This window comes from Drosophila mauritiana, chromosome 2L (genome assembly GCF_004382145.1).
Source record: "Drosophila mauritiana strain mau12 chromosome 2L, ASM438214v1, whole genome shotgun sequence".
Taxonomy (NCBI): domain Eukaryota; kingdom Metazoa; phylum Arthropoda; class Insecta; order Diptera; family Drosophilidae; genus Drosophila; species Drosophila mauritiana.
The window spans coordinates 3,844,049-3,865,171 of NC_046667.1; the positions used below are offsets into that span (position 1 = coordinate 3,844,049).

General features: G+C 43.4%; 2 protein-coding genes across 3 annotated transcripts in view; both read right to left on the reverse strand.

Annotated features, from left to right (window-relative positions):
• Positions 1–21,123, reverse strand: part of LOC117150209 (hemicentin-2) — an 86,689-nt gene that overhangs the window by 6,360 nt on the left and 59,206 nt on the right. Inside the window, exons 4-8 of one of the 2 annotated variants that reach the window (XM_033317005.1) lie at positions 18,255–18,515; positions 17,817–18,013; positions 6,113–8,344; positions 5,325–5,999; positions 3,250–3,630 (exon numbers count right to left, since the gene is read on the reverse strand). In XM_033317005.1, the coding sequence (XP_033172896.1) occupies positions 3,250–3,630; positions 5,325–5,999; positions 6,113–8,344; positions 17,817–18,013; positions 18,255–18,515 (3,746 nt within the window). Of the gene's footprint in view, positions 1–3,249; positions 3,631–5,324; positions 6,000–6,112; positions 8,345–17,816; positions 18,014–18,254; positions 18,516–21,123 lie in introns of those variants that run through there. The other variant, XM_033317004.1, reaches the window with a different exon arrangement.
• Positions 304–2,817, reverse strand: LOC117150210 (folylpolyglutamate synthase, mitochondrial). The gene has a single exon (XM_033317006.1). The coding sequence runs from the start codon at positions 2,676–2,678 to the stop codon at positions 402–404; it is 2,277 nt and encodes a 758-aa protein (XP_033172897.1). The 5' UTR covers positions 2,679–2,817; the 3' UTR covers positions 304–401.

The following is a 21,123-nucleotide window of genomic DNA, read 5'->3' on the forward strand; positions in this document are numbered from 1 at the left end:
ACACGCACTAACATAAACACATCTATATATATGGCAATAATGCCGGGTCATTCTCATCAGACAGCTGTCCAAAGGATTATTATAACACGGGTTGAATAGCAAAGTGTAATGTTAAATTAGTTTCAGCCAGGCTTAATCATACACGAGCTAATATAATGCCAAATAAAAAGGTTTCAACTTCCTCTGACAATTAAGAACATATTAGTTCTTAATTATAAAGATTGTCAGTTAATGCAAATGTTTTTGGGGTGCGTCAATTAAAATTCTTAGTAAAACTGCATCAAAAAACATTTTACATACGTGACAATTGTATTTATATACAAAAAAAAAGACAAGTAAACTTAAACCACGACGAAATTTAAGGCGAATAAAACGTAGGAAAATTCTCTAAGCCTATATTTTCATTGCCAAGGATTCGATGACTTCATTTTCCGTAGACACGATATGGTGGCGGCCACCAATTGCCGGGAGCCGGTGACCAGGATATCCAGTTCGTTCTTCATTCCGTACTTCTGTTTGCCGTACTTGTTGGTCAGGTACTCGAAGAAGGCATTGATGGATATGGAAAGCTGCGAGTTGTCCCTTTTGCCGTTCTCCTCACAGAGAGCTCTCCAATTTCCGGCATTCCTCTTGGCCCTTTGCAGCTCCTCCATGCCGTGCCACACCATGGCCTTTCCATCCTCCTCGGCCAGAAATTCGCCCTCGAAGTAGTTGGGACTGGGCACAAAGCAGGCCTCTTCGAAGCGCAAATTACTGCTTATGATAGTCAGAAGATCCTTGGCATTGAACTCGTTGACCTTGTTAAACAGCAGGATTTTTGGCTGTCGATTCGCGCGTGTTCTGGTGTAAAACCAATCCCGGCAGGCCATCATCGACTCAAAGGTATCGGCGCTATCCAGATAGACGTTAAACATGTCGTGTCGCATGAAGTCAAAGTGTCCGGGCTGTTCAAAGATCTCGATTCCGCGACTTGCTCCCGGTGTTAACAGAGTAGAATTATGTTCCAATCCCACCACATATTCCGGCTTGTGTCGCTTCAAGAAATCGTAGGCCAATTGTACGGCCAGGGATCCATTCAATCTCATAGAGTAGTTTGCCTTATTCATCAACAGCTTGTTGTTCATGTCACCCTCGATATAGTCGTTAAATGTTGGCACTCGGCGGAGTTCGACGCCAATTTGTTTGGCCTTTTGGGCTAGGACCTCACAGCATTCGGTTTGGGTGACATTCGTATAAATATTGGCCTCCGGCTTCATGATGGACGCCTTGGCCCAGGCTATATCCCTTAAAGAATTTCCCAAATTCGAGCTCTGCTCCCATCCCAGGGTCGTTATCCCTATGGTCTGGGCATGCGATGCTATGTTGGTGGCATCACTGGCGCCCGCATTTCCCACCTCTAAAATGGCCACCTCAACGCCGGCTTGATGGAAAGCGTGGAAGGCCATGACCGTCATGATTTTGTTATAGGAAGGTGTGGGTTGCATATTCGCTAGATCAGTGTTGATTTTCCAAAAGAGCTCCGTAAACTGAACATCGCTTAGGGGTTCACCGTCGATCCTTATCCTTTCGCTGGTTACAAACAGGTGGGGCGAGGAGAGAACACCAGTTTTCACCCCATGACAACGAAGGACACTCTCCACTATGGCACACGTTGAGCCCCGGCCCTTGGAACCGGCTACCTGTATCACGGGTATGGCCTTTAGATCCTTTTTCGTAAGTCCCGACTTTTCCAGACACTCCAACGTTTGCTCGATAACCGGATCCTGCTCCTTTCTACTGCTCTTGGTGGTGGCTCTGCCGGAAGTGGGTTCCAAAACCTGATAGCTATTCAGTTGCCTAATCGCATCTAAGTATGCCAAATGTTCCGGACTCTTTTCTTCGGGCTTTTCTGCCGGTTGTGGAGTAGATGAAGACGCTTCTTTAAGTGGTGCAGCTGGACTCGTCGTGGTCTTTTGAGACTCCATTTTCTGCATCTTCTGAGCCTGAATATCCTTGCCAGCCTGCTGTTTGGCCTGCATCTCTTTCAGCCACTGATTCTGTTTCCTTTGTTGCGATCCCTGCATGCGGTTCATCCAGTTTTTTCGTTGGGACTCAGAAGAGGCACCCTTGAATGCACCAGAATCTTCATTTTCCGCAGATTTTTCCACCTTTTGCTGCCAAGAGCCTTGAGCTTTAGGTGCAGCACCAAAGTTTGCAGGCGAACTTTGACCGGGCATCGCGAAACTGGGATTATTTGCTTGGCTGAACTGGTTCTTTGGAGGACCGGAAGGCGGAGAACCTCCTGCAGCTGCCAATTTGGCTTTTCTCTGCGATTCCGGTGAGACCTTGGCCATCCACTTGGCCCGCTGATCTGGGATTTTTGGTTGAACTGAGGGTTTTGGGCTAATGGGAGTGGGTGGTGCGGGGCTTATGGCGCCCATCGTCAAAGGATTCTTCTTGATTTCCGCTGGCTGAGGCGGTTTAGTTGGTTGTGTTGCCGAAGACTGCGATTGCGAGGGCTGGGACTGGGGTTGCGTTGGCTTATTGGCCAATTCCTTAATGGCGGCAGCCTTAGGCAGTTTTATCGATGGCGCCTTGAAGCTCATCTTGAAGAAGTTCTGGCTCGACTGGATCGTCCATTGGAGGGCCTTCAGATGGGAACTCCTTCTACGATACATCAACGGCAACACTGAATGCATTTTTGCAAAGAAGTTTAAATAAAATGCCAACGAAATGTGTGAATTTTGATCATGGAAATTTGTTGACGGAATTTCCGGTATATGTATCTGTATCTGAGAATTTTTATTATTTTGTTGGCTGTTAAAATAATGTAGTGTCTATCGATTGGACACATAGGGGAAAGGTAGGCATATTTATGTTATTCTCTTAATATTATATAAGTTTAATAATATTATGGACCGGTTCTTTGTTTAAATTTCTTCTGCTTAAATTTTCCAGTTAAATTTAGTTTCACCAATACCGCCCTTTCCAACAAACTTCCACTGTCAGAACTTATAGTATAGTTTAGTGCATTTCTAGAAAAAGTCTTACACCAAGAGAAACGATTTGGAAACATTAAAAACCATTTAAGTGTGCAACAACAGTTAGTAACATAACATCAGCTACAATATTGTGTGAGGTGCTCTTCTATACTGATTTTTTAAAGTGCATTTTGTGCAGACGACGGTTGCGTTTTTATTTATTTGCTCGTATGGTGCGATAGTTGCTCCTGTTTCGCTGTTTCAATTTGTCGCCCATAGCTGGAGTTACCTGTAATGGCTAGTGTTGTTGTTGTAGTTGCTGCCTTGGCATTGCGAGATGTTGTTGTTATGGTGGTTGCCAGTGCCGTTGTTGTTGCCGCCGTGGCTGCGGTTACCTGGCATCTTTCCCGCTCTCTCTCCCTATTTCCCAAGTGGCCGCGTTTCAGGGTGGTGCAGTTGTTGGTGTTGTTGGTGGTGTGGGGGGTGTTGGTGTTGTTCAAGTGGTTGTTGTTGTTGTAGTTGTTGGTGGAGCTGGCAGTGGCGATGGTGGGTTGGTTCGTTAGATTGGCGCGTGCTGAATGTTGCTGCTGCATTGGGTTAATGCCGCTGCTGCTGCTGCTGCCGCCGCCGCTGATGTTGCATGTTGGTGGTGTCGCCTCAAGTGGTCCTGCTTCGGTTGCATCCGCACACCAACGACGATGAGTATGTGTGTGTGGGTGAGTGTGTGGCGGTTTGCAAGTGTGGGAAGGGGGGCAGAGAAATAGTAATTAAGTTGACGCTTGCCAAAAGGGGAACGCAAAGAAGGAGCAACAAAAGCCCGCGACCGGTCGCAACCCCCACAATTAAAATGCATTCCTGAGGGCAACACTCAGAGAAAATGCGAATCTATACAGAAACTAGCAAAAATACTAAATAGTTTACAGATTCGTACTCACATTTTGAACCTATGTTTTTAAACATACATATGTGCTACAATATATAGCTTATTTTGCAACTTTTTACTTTATTGCATTTCTTTCCTTTAGTTCAACTAATTTGCTCAGTGCTGCTTACCCATCTACTCGTTTTCAAACTTGTAGCTTCCATTTAGGTGTGAATAGAGTTCTTTTCTTTATTGTTCAACGCCCCTTTTGCCGAGAAGCTCAAGTGGGCAGGGGTAAAAAATAAAGCGCAGAAGTTCTTTTGGGGTTGGGTTAAGTTTTCCGGCCTAATAGGATTAAAGACTAAGAGGCGACCTCTTTAATGGGATTACTCGAGGGGAGAATTCGAGAATTCAAGTTGTCTAATTGCGTTAAATTTGTTTATTACACTTTTGGACTACTCATCGCAGCCATCTTTTCGCCTTCTTTGCGGCTCATTGAATTTTTTTATCAGCGTATTTCGACGTGGAAAAAAAAAACACTAAATATCATATCATATCAGTTCGTTTCATTCAATTAAACGGAATATTAAACTAAGGCAAGCTATTAAGTAACCAAATCAATTAAGTGAGCAAATGAACAATGCTTAGTCAATCCCATTTGATTTCTCAAATCCCTTAAGCTGCCTTGTAACCAATTAAAAACAGGGCAATAATACCGAACTTGAACCGTACAGTGGACATTCGATTGGGGGAACAAAGCCAGCTGAAGGATAACGCCTTAATTCTCACATAATTGGAATTACGATGGCAGCTCCACATTTTCAGCCGCTCCCGTTTCCGTTTCCGGCGGCGCTTTGCGTTGCCGATTGGTGTCATTTCGGTTGCCAAGGGGAGCTGCTTATGCCCGACACCAAACACCATGGAAAATGTGTGGGCAAGCTCGGGGGAAAAGCGTGGGAAATCCGTGGAAAGGGCCAACGCTGTCCACGTTGCATTTGCATGAGTAGCTCGGTAAGTGGAGGAGGAGCTGCTCTAGATTGACATGAAATGCAATTACGGCCAAAAACTCAGGCCAGGGAACAGGGACACCCATCGAAATGGCCGCCATAAATCTGCGCCGAAAAATGTGTCGCTTAATCAAGACACACACGCCCACCAAAAAACCCCCTTAATCCTCCAGAGCCCCCGAAAACGCAATCCTCCGCAACCCACTTTTCTCGCCACAGAGTCACGTCTCTTTATAAGTTGTCGCCGGGCTGAAGCGAAATTTGTCCGGCCCTGCACAGTCAACGCAAAAATTAGTGTCAACTGTGTGAACTTATGGGGAAAAGTAAACAAAACTCGCAGTTCAATAGATGGAACATCAATGGATACACCAACGAATCAGTGTGTAGTAAAAATGTAGTTTTTTTCTGAGGGTTTCTAGTATCCTACGGACCCTTTCGCCATCACTTCTGTATAATTTTAAACTATTGCACAACATTTTCTCTGCCTGTACTCACACTCTACGGCTCCTAGTCCGTGTCCGTGTCCACTGCCATGTCCGTGGGATCCGGCTGCTGAGTTGGCAACGGAGGGCAGCACTTGATAGCTGTCGCTGTCCACGCCGATGGCACTTGTCACATGATAGCCGTAGCCGTTCGAATGTGGATGCTGTCCGCCGGAATTGTTGCCCCCAGAGCCAGCCACTCCGCCGTAGATACCCAGTATGGCTTTGGGCTGTTGGTACTGGCCGTGGTTGCTGTGGTGCTGCTGCTGTTGCATATTCAGCTGCTCATCAGGATCGTGTAGGGCGGTGAGGGTGAGCTCCATACCGCCGTTCCCATTGCCGATGTCCTTGGAGTCCAGAGTTCCAGTGGGGTAGTAGGGAGGTGGTGGCGGTGGCTGCTGCTGCGATTGCTGTGGATCCTGACTTAGCGACGGTCTTCGGCTGGCGTCCAAGTCGAGGTCGTACTCTTTGGCTCCCGTAGATCCTGGATTAGTCGTGGCATTAGCGTTGCCTCCTCCAACTCCTCCTCCTACTGAGCTACTCTCCTTTTTGGCGGCGTGTTTCCTACGGCAGTGACAAAAAGCGTAGAGAAGACCAAGGAAGACGACGAAAGAAAGCGAGGCGATGATGATGGCCACTAATGCAGATGTCGTCATGGAGGATTTGTGCGGCATGTAGGACTTGCCAACTAAGAGGGGAATCAATCGATTAGTTTTGGTATTATGGGAACTCTTAATAGTTAGTTTCAGATTCATAATTGAATTTGCATAGTTAGTTATTTTTGCAAACACTAATACTCACTTTCTGCATTGGCATATGCGCCGCAGTGCTCGTGGTTAGATCTCAGACAGAGTTTGACCCGCACCACTGGACCGGGTCCCGCGGTCTCGGCCAAGGCCATGGTGCGATCCTCGCCCAGGTGGGACCCACCGCCCACTCCAAGGCTCCTTCCGGATGTGGTGGCGGTGGTGTAGTGGGCTGGACGCGACACATGATTGATGATGGCCTCCTTGAAGGTTGTTTCGCTGCCCGACGGTAGCAATGTCAGGGTTTCCACAATCTCCCACATGGGCACCGTGGCATCCCTGGTTACCAGTGATTCCACCACCGCAATGAGGGACAGGCAAGTAGCGGCCACGTTGATGCCCAGAACATGTGAATTGGGATCATAGCTCACATGCAATGGCGGAGGAATTTTACTAACTTTGGTGGTGGCCAATATCTCATTCGAATAACCAGAGGTGCCCTTCGAATTCAGGGCATAAACCTTAAACATGTAACTCTGATGCTGATCCAAGGGCGCGAGTTTACAGGGGTTCTCCTTAAAGCAATTGAATTCGATCCATTCGTGGTTGGAATTACTGGACGAACTGCTGATCTGGTAGCTGGGTATATAGCCATTACCCGAACAATCGGATAGGGTTTGTTCCCTGGGTGTTGTCACTCTCCTGTAGCTCACCAGATATTTGGTGCTCATAAAGCCGCCATTGAATCCCGGTATCCAGTTCAGGACGGCATAGTTGTGACCAACTTCGAGGATCTTTAAATTGGTGGGCTTCTCTGGCGATCCTTTGGGTTGCAGTCTTATTGGTGCTCTTATGCTGTCCAAAGGATTTACAGCTCTACAAATATATTCTCCGTAATCAGAGTGCTGCAAGTGTGCTATCCTCAAAATGGAGGTGTACACGTCATTATTCTCCATTCTCGTACTGATTTCATAGTGACCATCCGAAGACATGGTCAATGGCGAGGGATTGTTGCCGTACTGCCATTGAAATTCCGGTTTCGGATAGGCCTGAACCCTGCAGACAACCTCAGCGGATTCCCGAAGATCGTAGGCCACTTTGTTGTACTGATGAATAACTATCGGTTCATGCTCGATCCTCAGATGCATTGAAGAATTGGCCGAATTCACGTCGTTTTCGTAAAGGCAAGTATACAGACCTCTATCGTTCGGAAGTAGTTGGTTTCCATTGGGTCTGGCCTTACCCCTGAATCTCAGGATACTTTGCACCGCCACCACTCCGCCGCCGGCATCCGTGGGTGTAGTTCTTATATCAAACATCTTGCGAGTGGGCAGAATCTCGGTACCATCTTTGATCCATCGAATTTGCGGTGTGGGCTTTCCCTTGGCACTGCAGGTGACTGCATAGTCCACATCGCCCACCCGACGAGTCATATGCTGCTGTAGTTTGGCCAGAAACTGGGGTGGCTGATGTACCTCTAAGATTATGGTGGCTATTTTACCAATTCCCAACTCGTTGACCGCATGACAGTGGTACTTGCCCTCGCTTCCCAAATGAGCTTTCGGTATAGAGTACTGGGGACCTTGAGCTAGAATTTTCTGGGTATTACCGATCTCACCATCCATATCTCGGAACCATCGGTACTGGGGAACAGGCCATCCTGGCGGATTCGCCGAACAGGTCAGAGTCACACCATTGCCCACATGAACGACTGGCTTATTCGGGGTTATATAAGCCTGTCCCGGCCGATGTCGAACCAATAGAGCTACCGTGGAATTGCCCACACCCTCTACTCGTTTCGAACTGAACGGTTGCATTATGTTCACCGATCTGCAGATATAGTTTCCGGCATGCTCAGCCCTCACTGAACCGAGGGTTAAGAGCTCGCCAGTGTATCGGAAATCCGGAGCTCCCTCTTTTAGCCATTCGACATTGATGGGCGCTGGATTTGCGGTGACATTGCAACGAATCAAAACCGTTTCACCTTCCTCCGCCTCGTGGGTTTTCGATTCGATAAACACAATCGGCGGATATAGAACATCCAAGACTATATCTTTTTCGCCCGTTTTGCCCAAGCCGTTATCCGCACTGCAGGTGTATTTCCCGGCATGATGGCGGTTTACTCTATATATGGTGTGGGTGGGCGTGGCACTCACATATTGACCATTTCGGGACCATCGCACGTTGCTAACCATCGGTTTGGCATCCACTCTGCAGTCCAGTTTCGCCACATGATCCCGTTCTACTTTCAAAGGATTCTGTGGTCCGACCTCCACTCGGGGATAGTCTATAAAAAATGGAGGAAATAAGAGTAGTTTTAATAAAAAGTTAAATATTATTCTAATAAACCAAATATGAGAGGTATATCAATTTGAATTTAATATTCATTGGTCTTTTTATGCATGCACTAGAGGATTGGTTTCATCATTAAATAATGTCAAATTGATATGAAAAACTAGTATCGTATTCATTTTAATTAAATCAGTATCAACTCATCAATAAAAAGGCAAATATTTTTGAAATTGTGCGCAGTCCAGTTTATAATTTATTCACTCTATTTTTTCGGTTCATTTGGGTTAGCATACAAATAGGCAATTACAGTAGTTAGCTTAGATCCTCTTCTTTGTTGGCTGGTTGTTCGGGCCATTAACTTGTCAATAACCGTTTTCAATTACACGAGGACGGCAACATTTTTCCTGGGAGCCCAAAAAAAAAAAAAAGCTTATACCTCTGAAGGACGTTGACGAGTTCAGCGTGACCCATCGACATTTTTAAATAATGCCATTTTGCGAAACAAAAAAGCAATATGTTTTTACTAGGATGTATATTGGGGAAATGGCCCTAGAAATTGCCGCAAGTACTTCAGTGGGCATTTTACAGTGGTAGCAGTTGAGTTTTTGTGTAGTTTATTTTTTATGAAAATTATTATAAAAATGAATTGTATGAGTATTTAAATATATCTTTGAACTGATTTTATTAGATTTTTGTTTCTGATATACATACAATTTTGATGATTATTGACTCACCAATTTAGATCAGTTATTTCATTGTACCAAAACAATCAAGACGCTTAATTTGAGGTCATTGAAATGTCTACAATAACACCTTATTCGAGCACCACTTATAGCTGACTTTATCTGTCATTTATCTGCCAACCTTTCCCATTTCCAAATGTCAATTCGGGAAATCCTTCACCTTACCCTGATCTCCTCGGTGCTCGAACATTTCACTGACTTTTAGTCGTTTAGCTCACCATTGTGCGCGCTGGTCATTTGGTTTAAGTGCCGTTAGTTTCATTCCGTATCGAATCGTTGGCATTACCCTCCATTTTCCCGTTTTCGCACTTTCCCACCCACTTATCAGCGCTCCGCGGAAAGCGCGTTCAGTCAAGCGTGAGGCATAATAGTGGCTAAGTATAATTGTAGCTGTTGCTGCTGTTGTTGTTGCGCCAATTAACTTTCGAACACTTTAGTTTAATCACCGTCTGCCCAAACTGAACTGAGTCTGACCTCCCAGTCCGGACCTTCACGCCCCCTTTTCAACCATTTCCCAGCGATAATAGCTGATATGGCCCATTGTTGTTGTCGGCCCAGCATTTTGGCCAATTGTTTTTGTTGGCTCTAATTCGTGAAGCGATGTAAATGTGCCTGCGTCATGCTCTAAGCTACCAGGACTATTTAAATGGTCACACAAAAATCAAGGAATATATTTAAGGTGCCAAATATTAAGAAAAGAAAAAATTTATATTTTTTGAAAAGAATAAACTGAATTGGGGTAATGTAAAAAAAGGGCATAAATATTAAATATATTAAATTTAAAATAAAATAATATAATAACCATTTCAATTGCGTGTGCCAGGCCCGCTTTTCCAGAAGATTTATCTTGCATGAAATTTTAAGTCAAGTGTTGATATTTTCCTTAGCCCAAAAACACACTTTCCCCTACACAAATACCCTGCACAAAAAAATCGTAGAAAAATGCTGCGTTATCCGGAACCCAATTACGCGTCGCCCGAAAACATTAAAGCCTAACTCCTAAATGAGGGGCACACTGTGTGTGTGTGTGTGAGTGTGCGTGTACGTACGCCGGTAGTTGTGTGTGTTTGCTGGTGTGTGTAATTATAAAATAAAATTTAATGAGCAGAGCTCCCGACCAGAAAAACAGAAGCCACCGCGGAGGAGGATGGAAAAAATCAAGTTTGCATTTCAACACATGCTGTTGCCACCATTCCTCCCCTGGAAAAAAAACCCCATTTGCGGAGGAAGAGGAACCCTGGGGGCATTTTCATGCCCAGCCATCCATGTAGTTTCACGCTGATGTCGGGGTGTTGCTGCCACGCCCATTTCTCCCATTCCCGCCCCAATAGTAGTAGCCTAGTCCAGGACTCTCGCTGTCCTGACATTTGCTATAGTCGCTCTTTTTTGCACAGTCTTATAACAGCAAAAATATATAAGAAAGGAGAAAAAATTAATTATATTCCTTGAGACGGAAGTAATGATTGGGGAATGGTCTCTGCTGAGTTCATCCCAAATAACATGAAATATTTCGGTTTTTCTAGCACAATAATTCGAGAGACATAAAAACTTTATGTTTATTGAGGGAGAAATAAATTTTAAATATATAATTTGCTGTCAGAAAAACTAATTCCCATGGAAATGCAAGTACTATATCTTAAATTTAAAGAAATTTGTAGTGAGAAAGTATTTGAAAATCCGTATTTCCGTAAATAAAGCTTTTTAAACAACATTTTTTTAAATGAGTTGCCTGGGTTGGACCTTGTTCACATGTATGCTGGCACGCCTACCGCTACGCCTAGAATCCACACCCTTCCCGTGCCCCTTCCATATTTCGACACTCCTTCGCCTTGCACATTGTGATTTTATGACCGGCTACATTAGTGCCATGAAATATGCTCCTCCTGCACCTGCAGCTCCACCTGCGCAGCCAAACCGCCCCGAACATAACCTGCCCATCGCAAAACGCAAGCCAACGCAATCCCAATCCACAACCAAAACCCAAGCCGCCTCGACGAGATCCCGGCTTCCGGCAAGGCAGCGTTAAATAAAAATGAAACGTTGCGCATACGCCGCGTTGGCCGTGGCGTAACTTATGCCCGCTGGCCATTTTTGCAGCGAAATTTAATTATTTAACCCGGAACTGGGCCGAACTCGGGTTTTTTTGTTTACAGCTGGTTGCTGGTTGCTGGTTTCGCGTTTGCTGTTTCAGGATGTATCACACACACCTGCTCGGAGTGATTTTAATGAGTCGAGTTTGCAGTTTGGCTTTAAGCTTTTCTCTGGTTATTACTCGACTGCATGACACCGAAAAAAAATATAACACAATACAAGGAAGCGCGACAAGTGCTGTACTTTACTTTTAAATAACGTTTTAAGGAACAGTTCAATTAATGAGCAACCTTCTTCCATTATAAGAAATCAAACATTCAATACATATACAAAAATTAGTTTGTTTTTATCACTGTATTTCAAAAGGACAGTTATAATTACATATTAACGCTTATTAAAAGTTATGTAAACATGTATATTATGCGTAAAGAAAAGCTTGGATTGCTAATGGAACTGATATGGCTTAGACTTTTTGGCAGTGCCTTTATGACTCCACCTGCAGTTTCTCCCTTTGTTGAACTGACATTTTCCGACCCCCTGCTTTCCATCTTGTTCAAATTGAAAAGTTACTCCCGTCAAAGGCGGCAAACCCAAGGAGTCGTCGTTTGGGGGGATGTTGAATTAAAGGTAGGGATGCAGCTGCCTCCGATCCTTCTGCTCCTTCGTCCTTTGCCTGCTGTCGCGTACGTGTCACAGTGAACACATCACGTGACTTCCGGCGCGCGTGCTTGCAACACCTAACCACCACCCGATTTCCCAATTTTCGCCGCACATTTTCAGCACATTTCTCCGGCCTTTCAGAGGCCAAAAAAAATAAATATCGAAATGCCAGGGGAAAATGCGTTCAAATTAAGAAACCAGGCGTGAGCAGACATTTTTCCTGACTAATACTGGGTGGAGAACTATTTGCAGTCAGGCATCAGATTCGTTAATTGCGTTTTGAACATCAAATATGTGTTCGTGCCATAAATAAATTTCACATAAATAGGTACGCTTTTATCCTCGGATTGCCCGTTAATACATTTCAAATACGTCTGATTTTAGATTTATCTGTGCATTTTTTATTCATTGATAGACATAAAATGCCGGCCACTCATTCGATATTCAACGAAAGGCCACTAAAAATGCCACATCATTGAAATGACCAATATATACAAACGGATTTAAAATAAATCAAGCGATGCTCGCACAAGAGGGTAATCATTATGCTGCGAATATATCGCAACCACTCTTTTGGCCCACTTTTGTGGGCCCACAATCGATGGCTTATAAAAACTATAGCGCACTTTTTTGGCCTGCAAAAATGGGGGTCAGTCCTGCAAAATGGGGTGGCCACTTCATTGTGCACTTGATTGCGCTTTGTGCACTGGTCCATAGGTGTCATATGGCTGCTGGAAATTAATTGAATTGGCTTTGTAGCCGGTGTAGCGGGTGCAGCGGGTACAGTGAGTACTGCGAAAACAAAAACAAGTGGCCAAGTCCTTTGGAGCACTTGCGGTTGAGTCGATGATGAAGTTGCCGTGCCGGGCGAACCAAAAAGTGTAGTGCAGTTAATTGAAATTGGGCAAAGCAATTAATTTGCTTTTGTCACAAAAGCTGTTAAGCTGAAGCACAGGACACCCGAAAAACACTCGACCAGAAGAATCCTTTGACGCAACATTTGTTTCTATAATTTGTGCTTAAAGCGGCTTAAAGTTTTTTATTTCCAGCTACATACCTTTGCCCGACCCACTCGAGAAGTCTCAAGTAGAGAGTTCTTCCGCCGGAGTGGAGCACTCGAAAGTCCGAAGTCTAGCTGGGTCCACTACAACAATGCCGCATTCATTAAAATGCTGTTAAAAGCCAGAAATTTTAAACTTGCCCAAAAGAAGTCGGCTAAACTTGAAATCGGCTTAGGAAAGCTGAGGAGGAGTCTCTAAAAAAAAAACGCCAGCAAGCAGAAATCTTCAAGCGTACACAGAAAACACAGTTTTCAAGCTAGCTTGTATTTTTCTAACCTTCAAATTATTTTGTTGGAAATATGTTTGATTTCATTGAAAATATATAACATCTCGAAGAGCGCAGAAAACAAACGAGGAGTGATAATGTACTTCAAAATATTTAAATCTATACTTAATATTTCGTGAGTGTAACAGAATTGCTAGGCACAATTTTCGGCTCGTATTCGTCGCCAGAGCCGCATTCCTTTTGTGGTTATGCAAATGGCCAAGGAGCAGGCCAATAACCAAGGCCCAGACCAAAAACAGTTGGCTGACATTGCCCGGCAATGACACTAATTGCAATTGTGTGCAGCATTAGCCCGACTTTCTGCTCCTGTCCTGAAGTAAAAAGGTTTTCGTGTAGCCAAGTCAGCAGACGTCGCTTACTTGATTTTTCTAGCCCCCCCCCCCCCCCCCCCCTACGAGTTTTCCTCCTTTCCTTCCTATATTTTTTTTTTTTGTTCCTGGCACTTTTGTGGCTCGGCAGTGGCATAATCAAAAAGGACAAGGCACCAGTCTCCTGCTATTCCAATGATATTGGCAAGACTCGAATCTCGAGACGTGCTGACTTTACCGGGATGTGATTGTGATTGGGATTTGGGAATCGGATTGGTATTGGTACTGGTACTGGTACTGGTCTGTTCTCGTGGCTCGCTTCCAGCGAATGTTTGGCTGTGTCAAGGTGTCGACGGTGGTGCGATGTGGTTTGCTGCAGCTGCACCACAATTACCGATGGATGGGGAATTCGGTGTCGTGCAAGGTGCTAATGTCTTTCCTCAAACACGATTCGATAGCGATTCATTTTAAATTGTTTATAAAAGCAGATACCACAAATTTAACACAAATATTTGCCAATAAAGAAACAATTTGCAGGCGTTTCCGACTGCCATTGCTGGTTCTGTTTGTTCGGGCAATCTTCTGGCTAATGCGCATTATTGTCATTCGGCATTTGCATGCCGCACACCTGAGCCCTACTGCACCACCCAAAATCGCCGTGCACCACCGTGGTCCACCCGCACTCACACACACACATGGCGAGAGCATCTTTTTATTCAAATTGAAATGTCTTTTCAACGGGTTTGCTTTCCACTTCAGCGGCCCGCGACACATGAGTGCTGTTTGTCTTCGTCGCCGGCGACTTTTTCGCCAAGGATCCCGCAAGAAAGCACAAAAGGAATGCACGTACATAAAGGCATAGGCAGCTGGAAACACTAGGAGAATTTTTAACACCCTTACTCAATAAAAATTTGATCTATACAATCAAGTATAAATATACCAAATAATAATTATCTTTAGGATAATACATGATTTTTATCATTTATTAGACAATATATATTCTTTAAAAACGTATATTTCTGTAAGTTTTGAATACCCTGAACAAAATTACACTCTTGGCGCGCATGAAAAGTGAGGTGGGATTTATTTGGGTGGTGGAGGCTTGGCAGGGCTTTATTACGTGCGGCGTATGCAACTGAACAAAAGTCACGTGCAGGACGACACACCTGTGCGGTGGGGGCTGGGGGTTTGGCTTCTCAGGTGGGAGATTGCATTTGCCGAGGACGAGGGGACAACAAGATGGAACGTGCCTCTCACGTGTGCACCAAACTGTGCCAAGTTGACAAGGCGGTGCTGGTGGCGCCCTCCTAGTTTGTCTATGCGTGGCCACGTTGCGTATGCGCAATTTGATGGCCTTGCCGCTCACTCGACGAGCACCCTGCTGCACCCACACACTTTGAAACCATATTTTTCCGAGCCCGAATCCCATCTAGGAAAAACGCAAAAAGTGCGAGCTAGAGACATATTCAATAATTTCATTTTGGGGATTTTCGCACGTTATAAAACACTCAACGGCCAAAGAGAAGTCATCGCCTCGCTGACAACATGAAGCATTGGGAGTTTATTTTTCCAAAAAATATACGTATATATTTTTTCAATTTTTTCTGTATCAAATTTTTTGGTGTCTCTCGCTTCCTTTTTTCGAATTTTTTCCTTTGTAGCTGCTGGCATAAATCAATCAAATGCAGGCACAACACGCAATGCACGCACACAAACAGCTGGAACAGTGAAATAAACAAATGGAGTCGGCAAACTGAGATATATGTTGCTATAAATACAGCAGCAATCAAAATAATAGCACTTTTTATCTTTTCAACAATTGCGGGAGGTTAAATTATGAAATTTTCATTATTGGTAAAAAATGCTAAAAATTGACATTTAATTTAAAATTTATTATCCTTTATCACACACTACATCATTACACTTTAAGCCCAAAAACTTTAAACTTTTAAGTTAAGAACTAATTTGCGTTGCACAAGTGTATAAACGAAGAAAGTGATGGCAATGGGACTCGCATGAATCGAATGACATTGGCAGCGCTTTCAAGAATCCTTGCAAACATTTTCAATTAAAAAGCTACTGTGCCATTTGTCAGCTGCTGCTTCCCTGCTGTTCGTTTTCCTCTTTTTTTTATTATCTACGTTCCACTTCATCCATTCTTCGGTTGGTGCTATCAATTGCTTATCAATCACAATCAAGGGACAACGCCGTCTCCGCCTCGCATTCATATCTGTCTCAATGCAGCTGTCGCCCAGTGAATGTCAAACTGGGGTTTTGGTACAAAAAAATAGCGGGCAAATTAGTTTGTTGTTTCTGATTTTTCACTGACGAAATTTTTAGGTTCATAGAGAATCGAAAAATTGTTAAAATTTAAGAGGTATTTCTAATAGTTAGAGGATACAAATTTAATCACCAGCTAACGTTTTCTAGTTTTATAACAAACCAAAATTAATGAAAAATTATTATACTTAAGAATATGCCTTAATATACCCTGAACTGAACACAGCTCTCAAAATTATCCAGCGAATACGAAACACACATTCGAAGGACTGAAATTACCGTTGGTCCCCAGGCACTCATTCCACAATGACTTTCAAACTGTATTCGATTGGCTGTCTGCCATCGAACTTGGACTTTGGATTTTGGTCTTTATGGATCGCCTGCAGGCGCTTCAGAAGCCATGGAAAAGCCAAAATGCCGCTGCAAATTCAATTGTTCTTGTCGAACGTTTCGCAAATCGCAGGCCAAAGTTTGTTGATGTGGCTGCTGCTGTTGGAACTAGCAAAACCCGGAGGCTCCTTCGGCATAAATGCACCTTGGAGGCCCACTTTTGACCCGGGACAGAGGACTCGGGGGCGCTGTGTGTGTTGGGCAAACAAAGGGGCCGACTGGCTGCTAATGGATTTTAAATGAGCCCCATAAATAGCAGCAAGTCGTCCTGGCACACGCCGAAAAATTGCATTTGCCACGCCTGCCGCAACCATAAAAGGAGTTCCACTGGCCGGATTCCCCCTATTGCCCTTTTCTTAACCACTTGGCTGTTGTCATTTATTCTTGTTCTGTTTGGTGTCTGTTTTGGCCCGGTTAGTGCTCCTTTGGCTATGTGTTACCTTTTGTTTGCAGGTTCAAGTTATACATTTCTTGAATCGGGTGTTAGCTGTCTTATAAAAATACTTTTATTTGCAAGATTTACTTATGTTTTTTAAAAATTAATGAATTAATTTTACAGAAATCTTATGGCTCTGAAATCTCTTAAAAACTGTTTTAATGAGTATCTGTTAGGCAATCATTCCCGTTTCTTCGGCTCTTTCTTTTCCTCCAAACAGAAAGACTATAAATATTTGTTACGCTGACGACGCTGGGGGAGAATCACACACAGAGAACACATATTTATAGGAGACATTTATATATATAAACATATATGAGTTCTTCTTGTTGTCTACTTTTGCGGCTCCAAATCCGGCGTGTATAAAAATGGCTGCAATTTATGTTTTCCTATGAATATATTTGTGGCAAACTCGGCTCTACTCCAGTTTGCACAATCCAACCCAAACCACGCACTGTACATATATACGTATGTATTTTTTCTCTGCCTTTTATTGCTAGTTTGTTACTTTATTTGATTGCATAAATTTTATGCAGATTCCGTAACATGTCATTTCTAGTGATTTTTATTAAATGCAGCGCGCGGTGACAAGTATATTGCGCATACGCCGCGTTGTCCCCGAAAATTTAATATCCGCCCCAAATGTGTTATGATGTTTTGGGGGCTAAAGTTGCCAACTAATATGACAAGTTGATGCCCCGGTCATTCTGCAGCAGATTTCAGTTGTTGTGGTCCAATAACTAACAATCAAGTGGTCATGTGTGGGGGATTTTTGGGGGAGTAGTTTTGGGTGGCAGACACTTTATGTGTCTCGTGTCATCTGCTTGGGTTTTTGGTCACGTTGATCATGCGACAACAGCATGTGTTCCCATAACGCAGTTGCCAAACTTTAATTACAAAAGAAATGGCCAAAATGAAGAATGAGAATCGGAAAACAAGTTTGTCGGGTTTTCTATGAAAAATACTCGGTTTACCTCTGGCCAAGTTTTTGAGGTAAAGAAATTTATTTGCTTTAAATGAAGTGAAGTATAATTTGGTTGAGAATTTTCTTCTATTTTATGAAGAGCTTTCTTTTCTAGCCAGAAAGTACGCTGAGCTACAATTTATCTATGATGCAATAAACTAAGACTGTAATAATTTAAAAAGCATGTTCTATATCGATAATAGTTCATTCTGTTTCTTGGAGTGCAACTCCGAAACCCAACTACTCACAGTTGACATTCAGCGTGACGCTGGTCTCCAGCATATGACCCTCGGGCATGGCACGATTCCAGACGACGCATTTGTACTTGGCGCCATCGTCGGCCCGTCGGGGAACAATTTGGAGTGTGGCGTTGGTATAGTGGTTCTTCGATCCGCCCTTCAGAGCATACGACTGCAGTGGCACGGTGCTGCCCTCTCGGTACCAGCTGCAAAAAATACACGAGTGATAGCCACGATTTAGTGCCAAAAAATAAGAGAAGCAAGGCGGGATGTGCAACCATGTGCCCTAGAAGGATTATTAATGAAGGCGACCGCCCGTTAAGTGATTTACTTTGCCACATAGCCAAAAGGGAGATGGGAAGGGAAAATATGACTTTAAAATCACTTCCTTATACGTGATATTAAAACGAAGTTAAATGGGATATTTAAACTTTGGAATTCCCTTACGTTATCATTGGATCTGGTGAGCCACCAATACTGCTGCAGGTCAACTCCAATGGCTTCTCCTCGGTGGCCACTGCCAAGTTGCCGGGAGTGACCATCGGCGGATGTGGAGCCGTCAGCACGGTCAGATTGTAGAACTCCTGATGGACATCCGCGCCCGTTCCCTTCGCCTTGATGCGGCACTCAAAGCGTCCATTATCCCGATTATAAGATGTGTTTTTGATTTGCAAATCGTAAATACCGCGACTCGGTCGGAAGTCCAAGCTGAAAGCAAAAGGAATCAGAAAGAAAATAAGCAATGAGTTCCGAATAAACCTGAAAGCGATTTATTAACTATGGGTATGGCCGGGGAAAACTTTTTCCTTATGTAAATTAACTACGCTTTTTGTTGAATTTCGGCAACAGCACACATTTCTTAAATTTATTTATTTCTATATTTGTTTATCTTTTTATAAACCACTGTACGCTTATATTTAGGTTTTCTTTCAAATTAAGTTAATGCGCTGCTGGCCAATTTGTTAATACAGAAAATTAGAAATATTTCTAAAAATTATGAAAGTTTTTGTTTCTATAATATAATAATTGAGTACTGAATGAAAGTCCTTGATTAATGAAAAAATATGAATGTCTTATCCTTACTAAATACTTCTCAAAAACATGTCCCATATAAAGTAGAGCATCCTGCAGTCCTTGCTCTTGAGATCCTGGAAAATAAATTTCTCCTCACTTGTTTTCGTTAAGTAGCTTCCCCCTCCGCTGCCCCAACCTACATTTTCCTCCACTCACTTCAGCTTGTTGTTCATTTTCATTTTCGTTCGCCTTCTGTTTTCCATGTTTTCACCGCTCTGCGTGTGTGTGTGTGCATGTCGTTGAGGTTTCCCTCGCTTTTCCCTCGATTTCATTTTGGTGGGGCTTAAAAGCCATGTTCCGAGGCCGGTGCGAAATAAAATGAAAAATGCTCATGGCAAATTAAGCGTCGAACTCATTTTTGTAAATTTATTAGCCCAATTCTTGTGCCGGACTCTCAGATGCCCGCAGGTCCTGTCTTGGGCATTACATTTTTATTAATTTAACATGGCTGGCGTTACCTAGCTGATGGGATAAGAAGGCAAAAAGCCGGATTGACTGGCCAAAACCAAATGGAAAAACTCAATCAAGCGTAATAGCCATGGAGTTGCTGAATACATTCGCGATACATTTCGTTTTCTATTCCCTAAATGTTCCCAAAAAATTACCAAAAATTATGTTAGTAAGCCTTAAATTATATAATTTTTATAAAGTTTCTGTTTTTTAATGTTGAAGCTTAACTCTTTTCATCATCTTCCTGTGCGAAACGTGTCAAATTTTTCATCTATCGTAATGCTCTTCGTTCCGCTAAATAATATATGTATGACAAAAAGCTCATTGCAGAAAATTGCTTTCTAGACGTGGATTTTTTGTTTTAGTTTTAATTTCTTATGATGAAAACGGGGGCGTGTGCTGGGGCTGAGCCGTGCCAGAAATCGAGCACTCGACATTATTAAAGTGGATCTTATAAACTTCTTCAGGGGCAGCGCAACGGGATGCAAATTTTACTCGTTGCTCAAAAAAAGAAATATATAAAAAAAATTTTCAATTTTGATAACTCTTCAAGAGGAACGTGTATATGTGTGCGGTGAAAAAAAATGGGAAACTCGAGAAGAAATGGTTGCATTTTGTAGTTCGGGCTGAGATTTCTTTTCGGGGTTTCCTCCTATTTTAGCCGCAGCTTTTGCCATTGCATTTCCGGCAGCGACTTTTACGAGGCAGCAGGCTGTCTTGAAAGTATCCTTAAAGCGGGTGGAAGCTGCGAGGAAAGTGGATGGCTGTGGAGTGTGGGTGTGTGGAGCTGGGAAAGGAGTCGTCGTCGTCGTCGTGCATGTGAAGCACATAATTGCCTCTGCCAGGAGGCCTCTGATGTCCTTGCAGGCTCGAAAAGAAGGAATTTCTAATGTGTACGTAAGTGCTGTACTTCTGCGCTGCCTCAGCATCCACATCCTTTGCCCCCCTGCCATTGGTTATTATGTTGCAACGTCGCAGGACTTATGCAAAACAGTCGCTGAATTGTTATGCAAATTGTTGCCAATTACATGGCAATGCCTCTGTTCGCCTCGATAAGCACAACAAGAAGGACCACCCACATGCACGTACCACTTCACGGAAAGTATTGAACAATTACACTGACCTACATGTCTTTTGCAATTGGATATGCGACGACGCCTGTCGTTGATTCGAAATCTAAGAAAATACGTATCTAAAACAAATGTATTTTTCTTACTTTTTCCAAGTAATAACTTTTTTAAGTTTAAAGAATAATATTAATAAGCCAGACTAGCATTTTTTATAGTAGAGGCTCTTTCCGCAATATTGCATAACAGTGTAGTTTCTTCTGCAGGACTAAAGACACCGGAAAAGTCGGCTGGCCAGCTTAACTCACAAAGTTTTCCCCACTATCAATCGAGCGAAAGAGATGGAGTGCAAGAGTGATGAAGCGGAGGAAATTGGGGCGAAAACCTGAGGCAAGCCACTTGGCTTGTTAACGGTAACTAAAGCTCACTTTATAGTTGGTCATGGGCGGCGGCAAATCGGGCAGGCAACGGGGGCGTGGGCTGATTATGTTATTATCGGTTTAGTATCGAAGTCTTATGGCTCGTTTTCTTCGTTACCCGTCTCATGTCTCATGTAATTCAATTTACCAGGACATCCTCCGCCGCCCTGGCTCCATTTTCTCTCCGACAATTTCGCATGCCAAGGAGTCATCTCCGGAAAGTAATAAACTTTTTTCCTCGCTTTCTCTCAATAAGAAAGTTTGCGCACTTGGAAAAAAATTTAACTCTGGACTAGGGAAATTTTC

Bases quoted from the DNA above. Each gene is read 5' to 3' on its own strand.
- LOC117150210 (XM_033317006.1), bottom strand. From the start codon at position 2,678: ATGCATTCAGTGTTGCCGTTGATGTATCGTAGAAGGAGTTCCCATCTG.